Raw genomic sequence first — 26555 nt, 5'->3', positions numbered from 1 at the left:
ATCTCAATGCTTAAATTTTTGTTGTAAATTTATTGTTGTTACTGTGCTTTATCTTGTATTATTTTGATGTATTTCTACTCATTTGAGGCATTGAATGTTTGCCTTTTTGTTTTGTGTCTAAACCTCCCTGAGTCCCTTTGGGGAGAGAGGGTGGTCTAGAAATAAAGTTTTATTATTGTTATATATTACTGAGTATACAAAACTATTACAGAAAAATAATGCTTCAAGCCAAAGTGAGGTTGCAAGTATATTTACGATTTATTTATTTTGTATCAAAAGCATTGAATAAATTAGTATAAAACTGATAATACTAATGGGGGTGAGCCCTGCTCACCTCTATCTCAAGTATGGCTGATGAGAACAAGAGAGGCCTTCTCCGTGACTGCCCCCACCTCCAGAACTAAAGAAATAAGGTGGCCCCCTCCCTCATCTCCTTCAAAAAAACAACTAAACACCTACTTCTGCTCATTATCATATGGAGAGGATTAATTAATCAGAGACAATTTCCAGATTCTGATTGAGAACTATGCTGTATCCAGGTTTTGTTAGTCTATGTCAGCCCATTTACCACCGTAGGCCACATAATCCAACCCACACAACCCTGTTGAACTTCAGTTGGCTGTTGTGAATTACTGTGAACGTTTATTTAGATTTTAGGTCACTATATAATTCTTGTCTGATTCTGTCTGACTATATTGGTTTTGGTTATTGATGTTATACACAATTCACTGATTTTAGGTTTAATTTGATGTTAGGTTTTTAACGCTGTATTCATATGTGGGGTCTTGCTGGGATTTTATGCCAATAATTATCTGTTTTTTGAAGGCATTGAATGTATGCCGTTATTTGTTGTAATCTGCCCTGAGTCCCTTCAGGGAGATAGGGCGGAATAGAAATAAATATTTATTATTATTATTAAAAATAGAAGGAGCACAAACGGATAGATATATTTTAACCAAAAATGGGCAATAGTGACTGCATTGTCTGTAGCCTCAAACAATTCTTCCTCTGTACATGAGGCAGGATATTGCGGACAAGCATACAGATGCAGAGTGGTCTGTTCTGCTTCACAGTCACACAAGGTGGAGGATTCTTTTAGGCAGTGCCATTTTGCCTGGATCTGCCCACTCCACTTCTGAGTCTGTTCAGAGACTTCCAAGTTGCCCATTCTTGGTTTGCCCCTGGAGGAAGACCCTTTGGGGGGGGGGGGATCCATTTGGGATTTCCTGGTTTAGCTGCCCAGAAGGATACTCTCACTGTTGCTTGGGGGAACATTAAGAGGAGTGGTGATCCTCACGAAGCTTTTCCTTGATTTGAGTCTACTGGGAGGAGGCTGATAGCTATGCAGTGGGTGGCTTTCACAGTGTTCAACCTTATTTCTCTCACAGTTGGCAGCAACTTCCCATCGCAAATGGAGGGGCATGCCAAATAGCTTATAGAACAGGCATGGGCAAACATTTTTGCATTGTGGGACAAGCCAGGAGGGACAGGCCGGGAGGGAGGGAGGCCAGGCACACGCTGGGTGGGAAAAGCCCAGGAAAGGACAAAGCCAGGAGAGGGCAAGGCTGGGCCATCCTCAGGTTGTCTTCCCGGCATAAGGAGGGGGCTGCTTGTCCCATCCTTATGCTGGGAGTGATACAGAGATCAATGATTTGGGGGGCTCGTTAGAAATGGGAGACCAGCACAAGATTCCAGAAGGAGGGTTGCACAACACCTGGTGAGCTTGTGAGAAGCAAATAAAGATCTTCCTATTTCCCAATAAAAGTCTCACCAAGTTTTTAAGCAAAGGCCACCGAGTTTATTCTGGTTCAGCTGGAGCAGGATGACAGTCGCAATAATCATAGAATCATAGAATAGTAGAGTTGGAAGAGACCTCATGGGCCATCCAGTCCAACCCCCTGCTAAGAAGCAGGAAATCGCATTCAAAGCACCCCCGACAGATGGCCATCCAGCCTCTGTTTAAAAGCCTCCAAAGAAGGAGCCTCTACCACGGCCCGGGGGAGAGAGTTCCACTGTCGAACAGCTCTCACAGTGAGGAAGTTCTTCCTGATGTTCAGGTGGAATCTCCTTTCCTATAGTTTGAAGCCATTGTTCCGTGTCCTAGTCTGAAGGGCCGCAGAAAACAAGCTTGCTCCCTCCTCCCTATGACTTCCCTTCACGTATTTGTACATGGCTATCATGTCTCCTCTCAGCCTTCTCTTCTGCAGGCTAAACATGCCCAGCTCTTTAAGCCTCTCCTCATAGGGCTTGTTCTCCAGACCCTTAATCATTTTAGTCGCCCTCCTCTGGACGCTTTCCAGCTTGTCAACATCTCCCTTCAACTGCAGTGCCCAAAATTGGACACAGTATTCCAGGTGTGGTCTGACCAAGGCAGAATAGAGGGTGAGCATGACTTCCCTGGATCTAGATGCTATACCCCTATTGATGCAGGCCAGAATCCCGTTGGCTTTTTTAGCTGCTGCATCACATTGTTGGCTCATGTTTAACTTGTTGTCCACGAGGACTCCAAGGTCTTTTTCGCACACACTGCTGTCAAGCCAGGCGTCCCCCATTTTGTATCTTTGCATTCCATTTTTTCTGCCGAAGTGAAGTATCTTGCATTTGTCCCTGTTGAACTTCATTTTGTTAGTTTCGGCCCATCTCTCTAGTCTGTCAAGATCGTTTTGAATTCTGCTCCTGTCTTCTGGAGTGTTAGCTATCCCTCCCAGTTTTGTGTCGTCTGCAAACTTGATGATCGTGCCTTCTAACCCTTCGTCTAAGTCGTTAATAAAGATGTTGAACAGAACCGGGCCCAGGACGGAGCCCGGTTCGTCTTGCATCAATAAGATGCAAGAAGAACTGGCATACCATTACACAAGAAAATCCACATTTTATGCTTTTTACATTTTGAATTTCCCACTCCCACCCACCCGATCAGCTCTGTGCTGATTGGTCAGGGGAATCCCTGACGTCAGAGGCTGGGAGGAACGGTCCGGGGGCTCGCACACCTTAGCCAATGGGAGCGTGAGACCCGCCTGTGACGTCTCTCCCCGGCTGGCCAATGGGGAAGATGGAGGCGTGGCAGCAGGAGAAACAAAGGCACACATATGTTGATGAAAGGATTAATGAATGACCCTATACTGAGTCTATTGTCCAGCGGTCTGGTGAGAGTCTCTGGGCCCTGCAAGCCGGACCTGTCCTACTGAGAGGAGGATTGGATGACAAGTCTCTTGAATGGGGATCTGACAGTCAGTTCCATTGTCCCAGAGTCGGCAGTATTGGTGGTCCTGATGAGATTAGGTGATTCATAATCCAGGACGGGGAAATGGCATTGTCTTGACAGCTGTGGTATACCTTGCCTTTCCGCAGAGGAGGTATGCCATTCATGTGAAATGATTAGAATGTCCAAAGGTTGCTCCATTTTTAAGTGGTCTGGCTTTGCCCTCCAAGGCTTAAGAAAGAGTCCATTGTGTTACTTCCAGATGATGATCATGATAAGTCCATTGAGTTGGGATGTGGGCCTTGGGGCAGGCTGGTGGCACCCAGGTCAGGATGGAATGCTGGCCAAGTTCACAACGGGGTCACTGTGCTTCATTTTATATGGGGGAAAGATATCATAAAATACAATAATAAAATATATATAAAAATTGATAGGCGATACATGTGGGACTCATAATGGGGGAGAAAAGGAGATCCAGCATCCCCATTGTGTTGGAAGACATACACAAGTTTCATCCATGGGGCTTTCAGGGTGCTTGGATCTCCCCTGTGTTTCCCATAGGGGACAAAGCAAGGGATCCTAAAAGTTCCCTGCAGCCCCCCCCCCCCCCAAAAAAAAAGTTCCCTGCAGCCCAGCAGGCAAGAGGCTTTTGGCATTCCCCTAGAACTGGAAGATGGCACAAGGGATACAAAAGGGTTCATGCAGCAGGGGGAAATGGAGTTGGTCCAGAGCAAATCTGTGAGACATGGATACGGGGGCCCTGTGGATTTCTGTATCCGCACTCTCTTGTTCCCAAGGCGGTCCTGAACTGCCTCGGCCAAACCAGTGGAAGTCCGTGGCTCAGAAAGGGGTTTATTGTCAGTTTTGGGGGTGCAAAAAGAGCTCTTTTGCAGGCTGGAAGTGAAAGCAGAAAGCGCATGCAATTTATTACTCTTGGTTAAAAAGTAGCAAAGGACAATGAAGCCTTGATTGAGAGCAGCTGCCTGCAGTTTTCAGCTACTGTAGCTGCTTTGAAGAGGGATTACAATGTTTCTGAGTCACTGAAGTTTATGTGGCATGGAAATACAGGGTTTTTATGAGTCTGTGGAACTCCTGGCAGTAATCAGCTGAGTGTCAAAGCAGTGTAAGTGCGGGGGTTTGTGTGCTCGACATCAGGAGGAAGGCAGGGCACGCAGCAACTGCCCCAATCGTGCTTACCCCCTCCTCCCCCGATCCTCAGGCTGTCCTCTTGGCATTATACTGGGAGGAGGGTGATAGATGGTGGCCGAGTGTGCTCCGGAGGGCTCTCAGCCACTGCGTACCTTCCTCGATCTGTTTTCTCGGCATAAGGATGAGGTCGCTCGCACCGTTCTTATGCTGAGAGGGCTCTCAGCTCTACGTGCCTTCCTCCCCCATCTTGTTGGCATGTGGACGCAGCAAACCATTGTGTTCTTATGCCAAGAGGACAGGGAAAATGAGGAGGGCCTGAGGTAAGCACCCAGGGGGCCGCATCTGGCCCCTGGGCCTTAGTTTGCCCATGCCTGTTATAAAGTCTATCAACAGGTGAAAGTTTGAGACATCCTGTGATTATAGATTTTTCATTCAATGCTGTATTCACTTGCTTCACATCACTTGTGCCAAACAGGGCAGCAAAGGGCCTTCCCTCTGGGTGTTTTGGACTTCAACTCCCACCATTCCTAACAGCCTCAGGCCCTTTTCTTTTCCCCCTCAGCAGTTTAAGCGGCTGGGGGGGGGGGGGGGAGGAAGGGGCCTAAGGCTTAGGAATGGTGGGAGTTGGAAGTCCAAAATACCTGGAGGGAAGGTCCAAGTTGGCCTATGCCTGGTGTAGATGCACCCCAGGTCAGGAATACCATGGCCAGGAAGCATCCCTTTCTGCTTCTTGATTTGTCAGGGTTTGTGGGCCTTTATCCTTTGCAGTAAAGTACCCCATGATCTGTAGAGCATTACTACATGAATTGCAAGAAGATCAAAGACCCTCCGTGGCGACATCACCTCAAGAAACACAACTCAGGTCACATTTCCTTCCACCTCTCTCTCTCTCACGCCTTTCTGGCCCAATCCGCTTTGCGCATGCGGTCTTACTCGACGGAAGCCTCACCGCGCTTTGCCCTCCCCTTAGGTAGTTGCCCAAGCTCTTTTGCGCATGCGTGTTGGCAGATTCGTCCTTCTCTCTCTCTCTCTCTTTCTCAACCCCTCCCCTCCTCCCCGGCCCCGTGAGTCTCGCGAGAAGCCGGGATTTATTCCTACGTGCTGTGCCGTGCTGCTCATGGCGGCGCTGGAGCGGGGGCGCTGAGCTGTTGGGGTAAGCGGGGCTGTCGGGGTAAAAGGGGGCGCCTTTGTTGGCTTTAAGGGGGCGCCAGAAGGGGCGGAGGCGCCTGTCACGGTAATCCCGGGCGCCAACGGTCCGGAGGGGTTAACCTCCCCCTCCCCTCCACCCGTGGTGGCACAAGAAGAGGAAGGGAGAAAGAGCAGAGAGGGCGCGGCAGGCTGAGCGGGTTGACTAGCTCCCTTTCGTCTCGCTTCAGCTGGGGAGAGAAAGCGCTAGTGGGCCCGAACTCTGATAGGACTACACTTCCCGGAGTGCACTGCGGGGCTTTGCCCATTGCTCTCTCCCCGCCCTTCGCGCGGGGGCTGATGGGGGATGAAGTTTGGGATGCCCTCCCGGCTGGGTGCCTGCAAGAGGCCTAGCCGCTTGGCCTGTTGGGGAATGGAGTTCCGGCTCCCAAGTAAAAGCGGTGCGGAGCGAGTGGTGTGAACTACCTCTCCCGGCATGCAGCGGGCCAGTGCAGGGAGGGGAAGAGGAGGTCAATCTTCCTTTGTGTGAGGGGGAGCGGACGCCATTTTCCTTTTTTTACTCACTCTCACCCCCCTCCCATCTTCAGCTTTGGCAGGGGGGCAGTGAGGGCCACGCCCCAGGCCCCTGTGAGAGGGAGCCGGCTGTAAGCACCTCCGGGCCCGAAGAAGGCCGGCGTCGTGGCTTCCCTGCACGGCGCGCCCGGGCTTCTGCATCCCCTTCCCTCCGATGCGGACCCCCACCCTGATTTCCCCTCAGTAGCAGGAGAGCCACCATCTTGCTGCCCAAAGACCATGTGCCGTGGCGCCTCGGCGCTTGACAGTGTGATGCTGCATTTTGCGGGGCGAAATGGCCACTCGGGGCCTAACCAATAGAGGCTGAGGAAGCGCCACCCCGGTCACTAGAAACCCTTCGATTTAACCTGACCATTGCACAGCCCGGTTGTAGCCTGAGGTGCTCAAAGCGTTACATTCGTCCTTTCCAATTGCAGAAGACATTCTTGAGACTGGTTACAAGTAAAACCTTTTTAAACAGGATTGTCTTTATAGATTCAACAGAATGGGCCAAAGGTTATATGTGGGTTTCAATATTTAGTAATGCCTTTAATTTTGTGTTGTCGAAAGCTTTCATGACCAGAATCACTGGGTTGCTGTGAGGTTTCTGGGCTGTATGGCCACGTTCCAGAAGCATTCCCTCCTGACGTTTCGCCCGCATCTATGGCAGGCATCCTCAGAGGTTGTGAGGTTGTTGGAAACTAGGCAAGTGAGGTTTATATATCTGTGGAATGTTCAGGGTGAGAGAAAGAACTCTTGTCTAGCAGGGAGCAGCCAGACTTTGAAGCTGCAAGGCATTTCAGTGCTAATCAAGGTGGCCAATTTATTTATTTATGACGTTCATACCCCACTTTTCTCAACCCCCGAGGGGACTCAAGGCAGCTTTACACATAGACAACTATTCAATGCCTTAAAACAACATACAATTAAAATAAATATTTTACAAAAGAATGCATTAAAACATTTAAAACAATACCTTCACTGCTAACTATGCTATCCACAATCGTAATCCAAGCCATTCCAATAGTCATTGCACATAATTCCATATGTATCTATTGCACAAGTTATCCAAAGGCTTGATCACAAGCCACGTTTTTACTCTCTTACAGAAGATCAGGAGGGAGGAGGCTGATCCAATTACAACATTCACACAGACAAGAGTTATTTCTCCCACTCTGGATATTCCACAGATATATAAAATCCACTTGCCCAGTTTCCAACAGACTTCACAACCTCTGAGGATATATGCCATAGATGTGAGCTAAACGTCAGGAGACAATGCTTCTGAAACATTGCCATACAGCCTGGAAAACTTACAGCAACCCAGCCTTTGTTTGTAATACCCCAGCATCCTATACAGCAGAGATACCCAAACTGTATTGCAACATGTTAGTGTGTCACACGAATGTAATGAAAAACCTCCTGAGTCTATGAAATAAGCAATAAATCGTATTTTTAAACATAAATCTCAATATAAACATGAGATATGTTAGGTCCCCATACAGTTCATTATTACAGTTTATGTGTGTATTTATATCTCTTGGTTTAACTTCTGGTTTGCAAGTAAAACTGAATTACTGTGCTGCAAAATTATGCACGTCTAGAACATGTGTCACCAACATGAAATGTTTGGAAAGCTCTGATAATGCTGTATAAATAGGAAATTACATTATATGTAAAATTCTCTATAATTTTTTTCAAATAGTTATTAAAACATCAGATGCCTATGTGACCTTTGGCCCACCCTGTGCAACTATCTGGGTACAGTCTGCTCACTAAAAATATTTTTAAACCATTGGTTGATGAGCTTTGTGTTTATCTGTGGTTTGGCCCATGCCCGTTTATAATTAATTTGCTTGTTTGTTCGTCTACTTCTGTATTTTACTCAAACATTATTCTAGTTTGGATTAAACTCGTGTTTTATCATGTATATTGGGACTTCCACTGAATTCGGTTGTTCTAAATTTTATCCACTAGAATATTTTTGTGTGATCTTTTGAATAACTATTCAGAGAAATTCCCAGTTCAGAGAAGTTGGACATACCAAAAATAAATACCAGATTATTTCTATTGCCAGCTCCACTTTTATATTGTGTTGATTATGTATTGTTATCTCTGGCTATTAATTACCTTATATCTCCTGATAGTAATTGCCTATGTCATTCAACTAATTTTAGGATGCTAGTCTATATTCAAATTAATTTGATAAAAACCTTTAATAGGTATCTATATAAATACCATGTTATTGTTCATGGATCTTGTCAATGCCTCAGTTCTTTATGTAGCTACCATTTATTAAACCAGCTCTTCAGATATGTACAAAATTATGATACATGAAGCAGAACAAACTGAAAAACACTTTAAGTCATTAGGGGAAAATTACAACCGAACATTCTCCTTACTGTGTTTGACTTGAGCTAATCCTTTGTGAATCCATGTGTTGAGACTGCTGCATTGAAAGCTCAGCAGCTGCACTGGGTGTTTACTGTTGGGAGAAGTATTTATAGCAGCTGAGATGAAAAGTAAAGAATTTAGACCACAGGCGTACACAGAACTGATTTTATTGAAAATATGCCTAAGGCTCTTTCACAACCACATGATTCTATCATCTTATATAGGAAATGCTTGCATATAAACTGATTTATGCTGCCACAATGCTTAATATTTCTTTTATTTGTGTGCCTCTGTTTCTAAGCATATATACATATTTAATGGAATGGCCACTGGTTCCAAGCAATCCAATATTCCAAGCAATATTTTCAGTAAATTGAGTTACTTATCTTTAACTAAATTTGATTAATTTTGTAATTAAAAGCTGATACATTCTTTTCTTACAGATATGCTTAAACAGTCTCTTGTTGTATATTCCTATCCATCCTAATCTTACTGGCTTGTTTTCATGACAGAAAGATTCATTTTTGCTTAATGAAGTTGCTTGAGCTTTTTATGAGTTTTAACTGTACCACTAGTACTTACTCAGTGGTACAGGAAAGTACTTCTTGGTGAGAGATGTTGCGATTCTCTAAAACAGTGGTTCTCAACCTGTGGGCCTCCAGATGTTTTGGCCTTCAACTTCCAAAAATCCTAACAGCTGGTAAACTGGCTGGGATTTCTGGGAGTTGTAGACCAAAATACCTGGGGACCCATAGGTTGAGAACCACTGCACTAAAGTATAAAGTAGGCCAAGAAAAATAAAATAAATTTGGAAACAAATGTTCCAAAACTAGTGTACAGTGGTATTCTCCCTCCCTAGTATTTTGTAGTGTTTGATTCTGGGCATACCTATTTCCATAACAGATCCCTAAGTAACTCCTTTATGTCTCAGCTGTTGCTCAACATCATCCATTCTGCATTCCATGACCAGTGAAAGTTGGGTGTTGGGAAAATTCCATCTGGAGTCAGGTTCATCTGTTCTTCTTGAGCATCAGATACAGGAAAAGGAAACAGACACCCTCTTGCTCCTAAAAGGAGGCATAAATGAAATGCTGTTGAAGCAATACCCAAAGCAGGATTACAAAATTTCCATGTTTTAAGAGGAGGGATGGGCTCTTTGGAAAACCACATTTTATATTTTTCCCTGGCCATAAAATTGTTTGATGACTATCAGAATCCTTCAAGGGATGTGAGTGGTCATTTCAGACTACCATCTCTGGCTTGTTTCAGGCCAAGGGAAGACTTCAAAAAAACAAAAACTAAGAAAGAACGTCTAGTTTTGAAGGAAGGACCAGGGCAAACCCATTGGAAGCCAAAATGGCTATTTAAAGCCTTTGGAGTCTTCTGTATACATGATTATTCAGTTTTAGGATCCCCCAAAATAGGACTATAATCACAATGGCCTTGGACCCATATTTTGGCATGCTGATGCCCTGAAATAATGTTAGTAGCATATGGAAGATATTGTTCATTTTTGGTGCACAGGATTTGGAAACAAGTTTAAACATATAAGTTAAAAGTAACAGTAAATCTTTTTGCTGCATTTACCTGAAATAGTAGAATTAGAAACAAATGGAAACAATTGATATACTTGCATATTTTTACTCCTTAAAAATTGGCTCTGGACATTACTCTCTTGACCCATAGGAACTTCAGGGATTGACTTGAAGAAGCCACTTATATCCAGTTTTCAGTCTTCTGTATAATTAAGCTTTTTATTAATGTTTTGTAATGGCTTGGCGTATTGCTGCTTGTCAACTATTACATTGTAGCTTGTCAATATTAATACAGTAATGTGTAATTATAGAGAAACTCATTCTAGACAGGATTAGATGCTCAAAATAGGATTTTGTGTGTGGTTATTCTAGTCAAGTGGTTCTCAACCTGTGGGTCCTTAGATGTTTTGGGCTTCAACTCTCAGAAATCCTAACAGCTGGTAAATTGCCTGGGATTTCTGAGAATTGTAGGCCAAAACACTTGGGGACTCACAGATTGAGAACCACTGTTCTAGTCCCTGCCAAGGTTTCTTGAATCCACAGCACAGGTTTAAATATCAATTGGACACATATACATGAACCAAATCTATGCTTAAAATTATTGATGGTCACTAAGATGTCTTGTTATTTAACTTAGTTTTATAACTTATCTAAGATTTTGGTTTGTGTGGTTACTGGGCTTTATTTATTTCAGTGTTCTAATTACATTTCATAGTTTCATAGAATAGAATAATAGAGTTAGAAGATACCACACAGGTCATCTAGTCCAACCCCATACCTTGCAGGAAAAGCACAATGAAAGCACCATTTGCAATAAATGAAAAAGTTTGTTGAACAGCTGAAAGCTTTTAAAAAAACATTACTAAGATCTTGAGTACTAGTAAAATACTTTTTTGTTTTGAGGAGCAATTACATTTGTAAAGTGCACAGACTACGTAAAACTTCTAGCATAACAGGCTTGTTCTTTGTCTTTTTCTCTCCAGTATGAAGTGTAACAGAACAGAATTTACCACCTGAAACTGCTGCTTCAAGTTCAGATCAGGAAAGGAACATACCACATCGTAACTACAAAATAAGACCAAAGAAGAGTAAACTTTACACTGAAGACACAACACTTGATCTGAAACAAGAAGTTTGTGCCTACTCAACAGCTTCAAAAGAGCACGTCCCAACGCTGCTAGTAGTCTTTGTTTTCTTCCGTGCTGTGCTGAAACAATCCAGTGCAGCACGAGTTATTCTTTATTAGCTTGATAGATCACTTGTCTCTTGCTATCTCTTTTTTTAACAATAGCAATCTTCAAACTTTGGAACGTGTGCTGAAACGAAGAATCGGCGAATACTACTGAAAGTGCAATATTAGAATATCACTGCGAGGTTGGTGCATGTACTCGATTATACAATAATAGATACTACATACTGCTTTTCTTTAAATTCGACATACTGTTTTTCTCTAAATCTTTGCCTATATTGGTCAGACTATCAAAGCTTAGTATCAGGCTATGGCACTTGTTCTTAAATGATTCAGATTCTTTAGTATTTCTACTTTATTATATATGCTGATCTAGCCATTGAATGCAGTCTTGGAAGTATAGTTATTTCATTAAGCTTTCTGCTATTTTCTAATTTCTCACTTTTGAAATCAATTTATTCTAATGCTATAAATCTGGATCTCAAACTTTCTCCATATCCTTCTCCCAATTACTGGTATCGGTCAGTGAGTCTCCATTTCATAAGCTGATAGGTTTTAATGTAATTATCAACTATACGAATAGCTGAATTAATAGTTGACATGAGTTCAGTTAGCAGTCACCTTCTGCTCTCCATTTCAGAACCCCTGTGAAATAAAATAAATATATTAAATGCTTCCTTAACTAGCACACCAATCCCCTTTTGTCTAATATGTTAGGAGGCTGCCAGAATGGTACCTTTTTTATGGACACTGGATAAGTAGCAGATATACATTGACAAGGTTGTCTTGTTTGATTTTGTTACATGCAGCATTATAAAATTAAGTTGAAACAGGCGTAAAAATATGGCAAGCACCTGGAAAGAATTTGTTGAATTTTCCATGCCGTCTTCTCCCCCTACTGCATACGTTAGTGCCAACCTGGGCAATGCATCTCCAGTCGGACTGAATTTATCACCTTATGGCCAATCAGTAAGTTCTTTTGCCATACTAGCAATATTCTTAAGGGTAAAGCCAAACTAGTTCAGATGGTATGATGCAGCAACCTCCTTGGAGAAGAAAAGTGTGGCCAATTTGTAGAGTACTAGAAAAAATAAATGCCCACTCATTTTGGGACCTCTGTGGCATGCTTTAGTCTTGCCAGAGTATAGTGGGCAGACTAAAATATTCTTAAGATGACAGTTTCAGTTTGAAATCATTTCACATTCACCCCTCATTCCCAATCATTCTTTCCATTGGTCATTGTACCAGGCCTTGCTCCTGTTCTAAGGAAATAGGTTACGTCTCCAGCTGTTGAAGAATAAAACATACCCAGTTGGATTAAAGAAAAATCTGTAGAAATGTCAAGCAGATAAAAGTTTGTATTCTCTCACTACTGAAAGCAACAGATTCAAGTTTTGAGACTTGTGTTGAAAATACCCAGAGTACACACCTGCCAAACATTCTTGTGTACGAGATATCCACCTCCAACTAGAGCATAGTGAATATTCATGTGTCCTCCAAGAAGCAAGATTGGCAAATGACCCCTTCAGTGTACACCCTTTTTGTTTAAGCCATTGTCTCTGAAATTAAAGACTACTTTGGTTCTCATGTTTGGTGTGCCTAATGGAACAGAAGATGTTGTCAAAAAACTTCTTATTACTAAATAATGAAACAGGATAATTGCCCAAACATTAAAGCATTTGTGTCCATTTTCCAAATTTTCTAAACATGATGAGAACTTTATATGTAGTCCAGGGAAAGAATATAGTTTAGAGTTACTTCTGAAAGCCTGTGGAAATCATGCACAGTTGATGGGCTAGATGAAGTTATAGTCTGACTCAGAATTGCAACTGTATATACCTACATCAAGGATAATTGATAAGACTTCTTGTTCATGGCCCTGAAAATTGCTCAAAATATGCCTTAGCTTTGGAATATTTTTTTCCTGCATGACAGCCCTTAAAATTTGAAACAAACTTTCTGAATATAATTATGGTGTGTCATATTCAGTAGAGTGGAAGCCATATATGAGTGCTATAGCATTTTCACTGGGGTTCACCTCTGTGCAATATTTGCTTTTTATATATCCAGTAAGTCATGGGAATCTTGCTTTAATTTGTTACTGTGATGATGCTACCTCAAGACCATAGGCTAAAATACGCATTTCTAAAATTTACATGCTATACTATGTCCTCCAAATCATAGAAGCATATCAAGCCTTAGTGTTATGAAAGATATTACAAAACTCAAGATTTAACTTGTAGACTCACTATATTTTTGGAGGCTTTGCTGACACATATCAGAAGTATAAATATTTCAGATTTTTACTCAAAGTCTAGTTATGAAACTATGTAACAAGAAGCAGTATTTTGTCTTGTTGAAGAGCTACGCAAATCTAAAGTTCTTCTGTCCCTTTGAAATAGAAAAAAAGAATTGTTTCATGAGCATATTATTTACAGCAGTGCAGGAACATACATAAAATAATAGTTATTTATTTATTTATTTATTTGGGACATTTCTATATCACCTTTCTCCAAGGACTCAAGGCGGTTTACAACCATAGTTAAAACATATCAATATAAAATAACCCATTAAAATAATCCCAAGTCGGTCCATATCGGATGTAAAATTATCAGAATTAATTAAAACAGTCTAAAATACCCAGGGAGGCAAAATGTGATTATAAAGTTTAGGTCATAGGCTTCTATCACCATTAGTTAAAAGCTATTCCAGTCCATTACTTTTATAATTTTTTCTTCCAATGACACTTCTCCCCTGTGATTACATTTGCACAAGAACTAGTCAGGTTCCACTGGTATTCAGAACATTGTTAGAGAGGAATGCTTAATTTAGGAATAGTGCTTGCTTATACTATTTGAAGTGTAATCATATTTTAAAAATTAAGAAAAAGAAGCTTGGGTCAACTGCTTTTGACTTCCAGCTAAATCTCTTGAGACATGGAATTTGATAGTTATTTGGATGTATTTAAAGATGTGCTAATGATTGACTAGTTATACTGTGTACTATGTTATCACAGCTGTATGAGATGGAGAACCATTATACTGTGTCATCAGATCCTCTCCCCCCTCCTGCAGCTCCCCCTCCTTCTCATCCTTTACCTTTCTCTTCATCTTCTACTTCATCCGGGTCTAAAAAACAGAAGAGGACCCCTCTTTATCAAAGATCTGTAAGTCAGGGCAGCACTTGACACACTTGTCATCTTAGCATGGGGGTCCTTAGAGTTAATTAACTCTTTTCTGTATATGTTCTCACTTCTAACTTACTGGTATTAAATCTCAACAGGTCAAAGGATAAAATTCTTCCTGAACCAGCTGGGAATCTTGCTGAGTTCTTTAATTGTGCTTTCCTGTATCTGTTTCAGAAACTTGATGAAAGTCTGATTTTGTGTGTATGTTATGTGTGTAACAAATTTTCAATTTCATATTTTTCATTCTGAGATGTTGGCTGAATTTATAGTTGCCTGCTACCTATGACCAAGCTGACCTGTTTATTCTTTCATCTACATAGCCATGTGAATGTTAATTTAAAATTCTGTTTCTAATAGAAAACAACTTGTAACAAGCAAGCATAAAAAGTTGCAAGCTCCATTACCACATGCATTATTTTCTTTGTAGGGAATTGTTGAATTTTATGTTACTATGAGTAGTGGTATGTTTGTGTTTGTGGTCTTTGTGTTTTAGTGGAAGAGTTTGCTGGTGGAGGGCTTTCTGTTCTTTGTTTTGTACAAGATGAGAAATACCTCAAACTCCCTCCCATATATTTTATTTTATAGCCCAACTTAGTGCCTGTTATGTAAAAAAGGTCAAAGCATTTAGTGTTTATTTCAGTCTGTTCCTATATGTGCTTACGCAGAAACCCCATTGAGTTTAGTGTATGGGTGCAGGTATAGTGTAACTTTAGCATCTTCAGAAGATGCATGTGTGCTTTGTAACAAGCAGTGTTTTTGAATAGTGGGTCAGAAGTTTATTCCGTCTGATAATCAGGTGTACATCACTGCCAGTGTAATCTGAGTAAGTGATGAAAGTCATAAAAAGCTTGGTGTTACATGGTGATTATTCAAAGCTGGAGTTAGTTGGAACATTTGCACACTCCAGAGATTGTTGAAGTTGCAGAAATTTTAATTTGCTTTCTTAAACAGATACACAGGAAACTGCAGGATGTGTAAAACATAATCTTGAAATGCATGATTTTGGTACTGCTGTGCCTTGAACTTTTTGACTTGCACGATACATTACTGATTCTTGTAACATTATTAAGTTGTAGTACTAACTTCTCATCAGAATTAATTTATCAAGGTAGTCAAATTAAGTGTTTATTAAGTGTGTTATCTGTTTTGACAAATGTCATAAAAATGTTACAGAGAACGTAATAGGCCAAGCTTAGTAGATCACGTTAATGGACTATTTATAAATGGAAAAAAGATCACTTATACTAAAAGGAGTATAGAATCAATGATGAAACATGACAAAACATTAAAACACACACTAGTTAAGTTTAAAGACAGAGTAAAAACTATGGAAACTGAGTACAGAAATTATTTTGAGATTAGATTTGTTAGCAATAATTTGGCTTTACTGTCTTGATGAGCCTGTGTTGACAGAGTCAGGTTACACTAACAGATAATTACAGCATCAAATAATATTCAGTATCAAATTTGGAAGTTCACCACTTTGTGTAGTTATAACAGGTTATATGGGGTATAGCACTGAGGGATGTCAACTAGTGAGTGTTGTGCAGAATACTTCAACTGCTAAAAGCTTACCAGTATGGCTAGTAGGCTTCATCTAATATTTACACAGTTTTATTAAGCAAAATACCAAGGTGAAAGGGATTAATCTTGGAGGAGTTCACGAATTTCCTTTTGATTTCAGATGAGCTTTGATCCAAACCTTCTCCATAACAATGGACACAACGGGTACCCCAATGGTACTTCTGCAGGACTGCGTGAAACTGGGGTTATTGAAAAACTGCTGACCTCCTATGGATTCATTCAGTGTTCAGAACGGCAAGCTAGACTGTTCTTCCACTGTTCACAGTATAATGGCAACCTACAGGAGCTTAAAGTAGGAGGTAATTAATCAACTGGTGAAACATTCTGGCTTTGTAAATGAAGACTTTCTGTTGCTTGATGAGGCCTAGCTACTTACTCAGCTACTAACAGCTAAGGCAATAGCTATGAATAGTTAAGAAAAGTTAGATTTGTGCAAATACGTTTAATTGGTAAGCTTACCTTAAATTTTGGTATGTCATTGAAGTATCTGGTAGAAAATGGGAATTCATACCGGTAGTGGGTTTTGAGGAATTCTAAGTGTCCCTGAGGGCTTATCAGGGTAATTCGGAATACAAAAAATTGTTCACTACCAATTTTCCACAGCACAGTGATTATAAGTGGTTCTCTTCTACGTTGTTGGATTCATTGTTGAGGTTTGTTTTCTCACGATAGCAGAGTCTAATTCCACCTCATGTGCCCGCATGGGGTGACTATGACTAAATAAAACATGATCTCTTTATGTATGGATTCAGTATTCACAATTTCACTTACCCACACTCCCAAAAATGCCCCACCCCCAGTGCAATTCTATGGTAAGCTTCTGGCCCAAGTATAGTCAAATATATGGTTCATTATTTTCCACGGGATTGTAGAACATATCCCCCACGAATACAGGGGTTGTACTGTTTGATCAAGTGTGCAAGTTTTCCCCCTGAAAAGTGAGTCCAAAAAGTTTTCCTGAAGTTACAAAGCTTGAAAACTACATAATAAAAGGATAAAATATGAATATTTCCTGAAATGTTGACCTTGCCTGAGTTTATAAAGTGTGTCCAGTAGAATATATTCTTCTTTCAGATTGCTAATGTAAAGCTGCTTTGCTTTCCATATGTGTTTATATTTTATTTATCATCAGAAATTACCTTGAGAAATCTTTACCCTAAGTTATGTAGTATGTGTATTTTTAAAATTAACTAATTTGCTTTACAGATGATGTTGAATTTGAAGTATCTTCTGACCGGCGAACTGGAAAACCAATTGCTATTAAATTGGTGAAGATAAAAACAGAAACATTACCTGAAGAGCGAATAAATGGACAAGTTAGTGGCTGTGCTTAGTTTTAACTTGCATGCCATTTGCATCTGCTGTGGTCAAAGAGACAAGGGCAGAGTTGAGTGTAGCATGCCTCTCCTTAGTTGCATAGAATTTTTTTTCTCAAATTTCATTTTTCCCCCCTTGGTTTTGACAAGCACGTAAAAATGAGAGTTTTACCTAACAAAGAACAATTCTTACATTTGGCAGAAGAACTGTGAGACATAAGCTTTGCAGCATGGCATACTGTTGTGGGTTACTTGTAAAGTGCATCCCTTATATTATAGAAGATAACTTACAGTCTGATGCGTAATGCTGCCTCTGGAAATAATTAGCAATGGATTTTTTTTTGACTGGTAGGTTGTGTGTGCTGTTCCTCACAACTTAGAGAGTAAGTCTCCAGCTGCCCCGGGTCAGAGTCCAACAGGGAGTGTATGCTACGAACGTAATGGGGTAAAACTTACGTATTTACTTAAACTTTTTGACTGATCCTCCAATATGATTTAAACTAAAATGCTTGTCAGAGTAGACAGTTAAAGCTTGCTTTGAAAAGTTAAACATACATTGCTAATAATATTAATCAACAGAAATAGAAACACATCTGACTTCATGTGTTGACTATAATTTTGAAATATTTTCACCATTTCATGTTTAAAAAATGAAGCTAATTAAAATATTAAAGGAGAAGTTTTAAGTCCTGATGTCTCTGTTGTGATATTTTTAGTTATGAAACTCTTAAGGATAACATAACAAATATTCTGGTCACTTCCCGAATTGTAAATATCAGGATTTTAATCTAACTAGGATATAATATGCCCGTGCTGCAGTTTCTTGTTTTACGAAGGCCAGCAAAATATTTATACTACCAAATTGTAATTTACAGGAAGTGTTCTACTTAACTTATACCCCTGAAGATGTTGAAGGAAACGTTCAGCTGGAAACTGGAGATAAAATAAATTTTATTATTGATACAAATAAACAGTAAGTTGACATCTTACAATATGCTAAATCGATATTAACTGAAATATCAAAGCTGTTACTGTTTTGTGTTGAACATGTTTTAGCAAACTCTCAGTCCTCAATCCATTTATGAAGATGCTGTACTTTGAAACTTTATCAGTTGTGCTTTATCAACTTTAAGAGCTGTTTCAAAGTACAGCATCTTCAGAATGGGGGGTCGGTGGAACTATAATGTTTTTAAGTTAAAAGTAAACTAGTGGTCCTGCTTCCTTTGTAAAATTGACCATGTTATAAGAAAGGGGAGATTTAAGTGTTCTCTGTGACTGGCTCTGTAATCTTCTGATGTTGTTAGGTACTGAATTTTTTTCACCTTAAGCCATCTTTGTCTACTTTTCCCCCAGTACTGGTGCTGTAAGTGCTCGTAACATTATGCTTTTGAAAAAGAAACAAGCTCGGTGTCAAGGAGTAGTTTGTGCCATGAAAGTAAGTAACAATTCTCTTCTTTACATTTGCTTTTGAAATTAAGAACCAGAGCTTGTTATTTGTTCTATATCTTCTTATATTAGGATCAAATAGCATGTCCTGAGGCCAAGATGAACCATCTTTGGTTAAAATCAAGCCTACTGGGATTTCCCACTTAGCCCCATGGCACCATTGGTGGTGTTTTTCCAGTGTTTGTAAAGGTTTTTTGTTTTGTTTTTGCATTTATGTATGTCTTAATTTACTGGCCATAAAAGCCTCAAGTGAAGTTCTCTGGAACTCTAGGGCAGGCCTGCACCACCTCCAGGTGTTATGGATTTCAGCCCCCAGAATGACTGACTATTGGACAAGCTGGCTAGAGGTTCTGGGAATTGATGTCCCAAACACTTGGAGGGCCACAGGTTGTGCAAGCCTGATCTAGAGGGTTGGATTGGACGGCCCTTGTGGTCTCTCTTACCTCTGTTTCTGTGATCTTTGTTATAAACCAGGGGTGAGCAACTGGTGAGGTTAGGAAGGACGCATTGCCTTGCATGTGGGATTTTGGATGGATTTCCAGTGAAAGGATACAGCAATCAAATTCTTAAATGTAAAATTATTAACATATGGGGCAATTTTACAATTTTTTTACCATATATAATGGCTTAAGAACTCAGAAAGATATTAAAATTGCCCTCATGGCCTCTAGGGACTTTGGGGAACCTTTTAGTTAGTTTTGTGTGTGTGTGTGTGTGTGTGTGTCATGTCAGAAGCGAATTGAGGCAAGTTGTTTCTGGTGTGAGGGAATCGGCTGTCTTCCAAGATGTTGCATAGGGGACTCCCAGATGTGATACCATCCTGCAGTGGCCTCTCATGTCCTTACATGAGAAGCTAGAGCTGACAGATGGGAGCTCACTCTGTCTCACAGATTAGAATCACCAACTTTTAGGTCAGCAGTTCAGCTTGCACAAGGGTTTAACCCATTGTGCCACCGCACCAAAAACAAAACAACTTAAAGGTGCTTCACAGTTAGCCCTATTGAACTTAGATGTTATCTTGCAAACACCATGCATTGAATATCTTTCACGTATGTCTTGTACTCTGTCTTTCTCTGTCTCATACACATGTTCCATATGTTTTATGTGTCTTCAGGTTACCTTATGAATTTCATAGGGTTTTCTTAGGCAAGGAATCCTCAGAGGTTTTGACAGTTTCTGTCTCTGAAATGTAGCCTACAGTGGCTGATATTCATTGGCAGCCTCCTATCCGAGTGCTAACCAAAGCTTGCCATGCTTAACTTCTAAGAGGCCTTTGGAATATTTAGACTTTTCACATGTTCTATACATGTAGATGTTTCTAAAGTCTTTTACCCATCAAAGACATTTTGTTTCAGTTAGGAACCATTGGGATGGACTTATGTCAAGGCACTTTCTCTTTGCTGAACATTTGTGTTCTTCTTTTAGGAAGCCTTTGGATTCATTGAACGGGGTGATGTTGTAAAAGAGATATTCTTTCACTATAGTGAATTTAAAGGTGACCTAGAAGCCTTACAGCCTGGAGATGATGTGGAGTTCACAATCAAAGACAGAAATGTAAGAGTATATTTCATGAATAAAATTTCAGTTATAAGTACATAATATAAGAGAATTACATATCTTAATTGAATATTTCTGTGCATCCAAGTTATTACTGGTCATTATACTTCACAGAAACTGTCAACTTTTGTTTTGTTAACTATTATTTTGTTTCATTTACTGTTTTGTCCTTAGGGTAAAGAAGTTGCAACTGATGTAAGACTTTTGCCTCAAGGAACTGTTATTTTTGAAGATATCAGCATTGAACATTTTGAGGGAACAGTAACCAAAGTAATTCCGAAAGTACCCAACAAAAATCAGGTAAAAATGTCTTCCTAAACCTTCAGGGATTCTCTTTTATGTGGTTCTGTGATTATGAATATTATTTTTTCGGGCATTATGACCTAAGTAGAGGGGAATATTGGGGAAAGCAATAATGGAGAATAGGTCAGATCAGGATTCAGATTTAATGGGAAACTAAGTTGAAATGGTAATGAATTTTATTTGAAAAAAAAATGGTAATCTATCTGAATTGTCTTTCATGCTTTGACCAGAATGACCCACTGCCTGGCCGTATAAAAGTTGACTTTGTTATTCCAAAAGAACTTCCATTTGGAGATAAAGATACAAAATCAAAGGTTACGCTCTTGGAAGGTGACCATGTTAGATTCAACATCTCAACAGATAGGCGTGACAAATTGGAACGAGCCACTAATATTGAAGTTCTTCCCAATACTTTCCAATTTACTAGCGAGGCTAGAGAAATGGTAAGTGATGAAGTGGTCTATATGTAAGTGACATGGTGGAAAGTCTCATGTAATATTGTACAGTCATGTAGTTTTTGCATTTCTAGGACTATACATGCCAGATTTTTGTAATGAGTGTTCGTAAGTGTATAAATGTATTTATTTCATAAATGAAATAAATAAATAATAAATAAATATACTTTGAATATGAAACATTTTTGTTACTGTTTCCAGACATTTGATACTATTCCTCTCCTTCCACCTTGTTTTTTCTCTCAAAATCAGCGGTCATGCTGTGCCCATTGAGCATCCTCAGGAGGGTTAAGCAAGCAATCCACAACAATTGGAATATTCCTTTGAACCAAAACAAGGCTAGAGATTTGAATTCCAAATCAATTTAAATCAGATCTACTCTTCCCTTCAGTTTTTCTTTCCTCTCTTGTTAGCTAGTCAAGATTCTTTCTCGCTATCTCACACTTTAAAATTAAAGTACATTAGTTGGGCATTCGAATGGTGTTGAGAGGGGAGCTCTTAAAAAAATGCAGTTCCAGATGGAAATGGGGAAATTCTTTGCACCCCATCAGAGAAAAGCCCAGTGCTACTGGACAGTGAAACTAATATCAAAATTAGTTTCAAGCCCACATGCTACAAAACATGGTGTTAGAAGACTCGGAGAAGAGTTTTTTTTAAAAAAAAAAAGGTTGAGAACATTTTAAAAGAAGGTAATAGACTTACCAAAATTGTCTCACCAGATGCTAGGCAGAATCAGAAGGGCAGAAACTAACTCAGTCACTTAGAAAAGACTGTTTTAATTTAAATAGAAATCTTGATACACAGGGTTTTTTCTTTTTTAAATAGGAGTGGGTGTATCCTGGACACCTTATGTCCAGTTAAATTAAAACGTGATTCCAGTTAGAGTAGTTGATTTCTATAGGCTGCTGTGATTTCCATTCCTGGTGATACTTTAAAGTAACTTCTCTGTGTGGAACAGAATCTTTACCATTTCCTCCTCCAGTCATTCTAATCTATTATGCCTCCCAACTGATTGTCAGTTTCTTTCTCCAACAACATCCTTTGACAACAAGTTATTTGTTCTGACAGATGGTTTTAAACTCTACTTCTCGCGGTTTTTAAAACTCATTAGACCTTGGTTGTTATTATCCTGTTTCCCCTAAAATAAGACATCTCCAGAAAATAAGACCTAGTAAAGGTTTTGCTGAATTGCTAAATATAAGGCCTCCCCTGAAAGTAAGACCTAGCAAAGTTTTTGTTTGGAAGCATGCCCGCCAAACAGAACACCAGAGCATGCAGGATCGGTAAATGTACGTACCATAGAGTGTTGTACATGGAAATAATGGTAGGAACAAGAAATTCTTGTTTGTCTGGTTATGCTGGTTTGTGATGACAACTACTATACAGTATATAATGAATGTTCGTTTTTTTTGTTCAACAATAAATGTGAATTCTTCTTCATGGAAAAATAAGACATCCCCTGAAAATAAGACCTAGAGCATCTTTGGGAGCAAAAATTAATATAAGACACTGTCTTATTTTCGTGGAAACACGGTAGTAATATAATCTATTATAATAGTAAAATTTAATAATACATGTCTATCTCACAGTTTAAATCAGATGTGCGTTCCATTGGTTTAAAAGTTGATCAATTATAGGATATGATTGAGTCCTGTGTGAATTTCAGAAACGATCATAGGGGTAAGGAAACTAGAAATGGTCTGAAAAGGTCTGATTTTCTTCTGTAAGAATAGTTTGGGGGATTGATTTAGATTTACATAGCCTGTTTTTAAAGTGAGCTTAAAATAGAAAAATATTCCTTTGTTTATAAATTAAATTTTACCTTGTGAAAAATGCCTTGCGTTTTAAAATCTGAAATAATTATTAAATGAGTTGTTTCACCTAAGCTTCAGGGTTTCCTGCAAACAGTGATTTTTTTCAAAAAAGCAACAACAGTTTCTCAATGTTGTTATATTGTTTTAAAATTCCTAAGTTTCAAAAATTAGTTGCCATGGTGGTGGGGGACTTCTTTTGGGAAACATGCGTTCAGAGCCATATTACTTCATTTTTTGTGTCTTCATATGTTCTGTTAAGGCTTAACAGAGCAGGTCTGAGAATGAATTTTGTAAAGAAGTCTTGGTCCAAGAGAATTTTAGCCTTACCTTTCCTTTTTTTTTTTTTTTTTTGTAGCCAAGTAGGCACAAGCATCTACCATATGTATGTGGATAGGTAGGATAGGAGGATGTTAAAGATCCACACAAGTACCTTTGAAGATTGAAGAGTGAGGATGGGTTGTTTTGTTTTTTTAGATTCTTAGGGGACAGTTATACTTTCCTACTCCATTAGTAGGTGATGTTAACTTCCCAATTTTGCATACTTCCATACTCCTTTTCCTACTTCCATATTACAGGGATAGCACACTTTTGAGGCTGGAAGAGAAGAGTAAAAATATGTACCTTAGACAGAGTTGGTTTAGAGTTATGTTTCAGATGTAGCTTGATTTCCTATGCCTTTATTGTACTAATGAACCTTTGTGACTACAATTTTTTTCTAAGGATTTACAAAAACTTCAGTGGAGATATTATGCTTCACCTACAGCATGATTAGTGCTCTTTCTTTAGCCACTTTAGTTAAAACTGTATCTTAAAGTGATGACTGCATGTTGTATCCATAGGGTGTGATTGCCGCAATGAGAGATGGCTTTGGTTTCATTAAATGTGTTGATAGAGATGCCCGCATGTTCTTCCACTTCAGTGAAATTCTAGATGGCAACCAGCTCCACATTTCAGATGAAGTAGAATTTACCGTGGTCCCTGTGAGTAAAATTTTATTTTTTGGAATTTTTGGCTATCAACTCTTTTATTGTTTAAGTAAACAATTGTGATGCCTTTCCTTTTAAGGATATGTTGTCTGCTCAAAGAAATCATGCTATCAGGATTAAGAAACTTCCAAAGGGCACTGTTTCATTCCACACTCAATCAGATCATCGTTTTGTGGGCACTATAGAAAAGGAAGCCACTTCTGCCAAATCCACTAGCCCAAATAAAGGCAAAGAAAAGGTAATGCAGTTCTGTTTTCCATATCTCTGCAGAATAAATTGTTGAAAACGTTACCAAAGGAACAACATATATCTATATTATATGAAGACTACTTCACCTTAAATGCATAAAAGCAAAGATAAATAGCAGTTTGTATTTCACCTTGCCCTCCAAGAAACCCCACCAAAATCTAGGTCTGCCACTAAAAGCAGACTGAGCTCTATGACAATTGTATGCTGGGACTCACAATCATATTTCAGTTACACCGAAATACTGGTCTTAATATATAAAGCACAGTAAAACTAACCTGCATATGAGTGCATTATCAGGATGTGCAGATGAGGGTTAATGACAAGCTCCAAGTTAAGCTATAGAGGCTTCCCAAAGGATTTCTGTTATGATGTGCTGCTTGATTAGAGATGTACTTGATTTCACTTTGTTGTGAAGTTTCATGATGACTTTGACCTATCTACATAAATCCATCATTTTCATAATGAAACCCTTCCTTTTGGGATGTGTGCTTCCTGGATCTTTGCTAGCTCTTCCTAACAGGTGGAATAGTGGAAGGTCAAACTATGATGTAGCTTCTTAACAAACATGTTACTAGTTAATAAGGCACGTTTGTGGCAGGAAGATTTGTGTAAGGTAAGTCATTCCTAGTTGATTTGCCCAGTGAAATGAAGAAAATTGCCAGTGATGCAAATGTGTGCAGTTTGCTTGATTTATACAGTTAAGCTGGAGATATTTTAGCTATGAAAATCAACATATTAAGTAGAAAGATCTAGCATTTATTTGTTTGAAATTGCCACTATAGTGTTATATTTTCTTAGAAATAAGATATAAAGTAAGACATGTGAAAATTGGTCAGTTCCTTCAACTGTATCATGATTTAGTATATTTCATCACACAATCGTTGCTATCGCACAACTAGGAGCCCCTCTTTTGGGGGTCCTAGTTAATAGTCTCACCCCTGCCCATGTGCCCACCCCTCGGAGCACCCTCCCCCCCCCCCCCCGGGTATCTCCGAGGGGCAGGCGCAAGAGCTAGGAGGCTTGCCTTAGCTACCGCCAGGGAAGCTTCTTAGCTCTGGCTGCAAGGTGCATAGGTGAGCGAGTCCTATGGGGTTTCCTTTGGCTGCTGGCAGCCAGAGGAAACCCCATCAACTCTAAGCATGCATGGGTGAGGGAAGCCTCACTCACTGGCACCCAACCATCCCCACTCCAAGTTGGGGACGGGGTTGCAACTATTATGTGATGAAATACGTATCTTATTTTTTGCCACTAAATATATGAAGCTGGTATCAATTAGATAGGTTGTCAATTGAAATGCATGTCAAGTAGGTAAATAGTTAATTTTCCTTTGTTTTTAGGAAGCTGAAGAGGGAATAATAGCTTATGAAGATTGTGGGGAGAAGCTGACCATCCCCTACCAAGCTAAAGATGTAGAAGGATCTACTTCACCTCAAATAGGAGATAAGGCAATGCCATTATATAGAATTATTCCTTTTTTGTATCTTACTTTACAGTAACATTGCAATGTCAAGTCTTCCATTAATCTCTATCTCTACTTAGCTTAATAATTTTTCATCATGTTTATATTAGTGTTGTGCTTTTTTATGGAATTGCTGTTCATTTTGTGTCGTTTCATTCAGTTTGTCTCATTCTGTATTTGTTTCCGCTAATGAAAATGCGGCGCCTATGTGAACAGAATTTTTGTCTGGCTTACGAAAAAATGAAAATTTTCAGACCATTGGTTTCAATGGGAGGGCTTCTGTGGCTCACCCCCCTTCTGAGGTTCACCCCCCCCCTCAGATTTTGGGCTAGAGGAGTGAAAATCGCCACACGCGGGGAAGGCATTTTGACCCCTTTAGCCTACCAACTTTTAAAACGTTTGGGTCTTCCCCAGAGTACTATTCTTAGTAATAATATTATTATTCACACCCATTAGCACACATCAGCTGTCATGGGGAAGCAACCCTCTCTCACACTCAGCTTAGGGTCCCAGGATAACTATTGTTATTAATATTAATATTATTATTAACACCCATTAGTCCACATCAGATATAATGGGAACGCACTCCTCTCCCAGACTCAGCATAGGGTCCCAGAATAACTATTGTTATTAATATTAATATTAACTCCCATTAGTCCACATCAGATGTAATGGGGATGCACTCCTTTCCCAGATTCAGCTTAGGGTCCCAGAATAACTATTGTTATTAATATTAACACCCATTGGTACACATCAGAAAATGGGAAAGCAACCCTCTCATAGTTATGGGGCTGAAACGAAAACAACTGTGCAGCTTTCATTTTCATGTCCCATTTCGTTTCCTATGAAAATGTCATCATTTGTTTGTGTAGATGAACGGTCGAAATGAAACGATAGCACGAAGAAAACATTTTCGTACACATCTCTAGTTTATATATGTGTTTAACAACCATGTATATTGAGAATGATGCTTATATTAGGGCTTTTGTAGCAGCTGGAATTGCTGCCTATGGAACTTGGCCAAAATGCTATTAT

The 26555-nt window shown here is 39.7% G+C and overlaps 1 protein-coding gene across 8 annotated transcripts in view; it reads left to right on the top strand.

Moving 5' to 3' along the window:
- Positions 1-5346: 5346 nt before the first annotated feature.
- csde1 (cold shock domain containing E1) overlaps positions 5347-26555 on the top strand; it is a 33778-nt gene continuing 12569 nt past the window's right edge. The window contains exons 1-15 of one of the 8 annotated variants that reach the window (XM_008109862.3): positions 5347-5501; positions 10959-11349; positions 11974-12133; positions 14181-14330; positions 16036-16234; positions 17142-17251; positions 17604-17696; positions 18127-18224; positions 18605-18686; positions 20123-20251; positions 20429-20554; positions 20788-21000; positions 23666-23806; positions 23892-24050; positions 25399-25506. In XM_008109862.3, the coding sequence (XP_008108069.1) occupies positions 12008-12133; positions 14181-14330; positions 16036-16234; positions 17142-17251; positions 17604-17696; positions 18127-18224; positions 18605-18686; positions 20123-20251; positions 20429-20554; positions 20788-21000; positions 23666-23806; positions 23892-24050; positions 25399-25506 (1734 nt within the window). In that variant the 5' untranslated portion in view covers positions 5347-5501; positions 10959-11349; positions 11974-12007. Of the gene's footprint in view, positions 5502-6425; positions 6447-10958; positions 11350-11973; positions 12134-14180; positions 14331-16035; positions 16235-17141; positions 17252-17603; positions 17697-18126; positions 18225-18604; positions 18687-20122; positions 20252-20428; positions 20555-20787; positions 21001-23665; positions 23807-23891; positions 24051-25398; positions 25507-26555 lie in introns of those variants that run through there. The other 7 variants (XM_062978675.1, XM_016993354.2, XM_016993351.2 and 4 more) reach the window with 7 other exon arrangements.

This window comes from Anolis carolinensis, chromosome 4, assembly GCF_035594765.1.
Source record: "Anolis carolinensis isolate JA03-04 chromosome 4, rAnoCar3.1.pri, whole genome shotgun sequence".
Lineage (NCBI taxonomy): Eukaryota > Metazoa > Chordata > Lepidosauria > Squamata > Dactyloidae > Anolis > Anolis carolinensis.
Note: the sequence above shows the minus strand (reverse complement) of the source record. Positions and strands in the feature narration are given on the sequence as shown.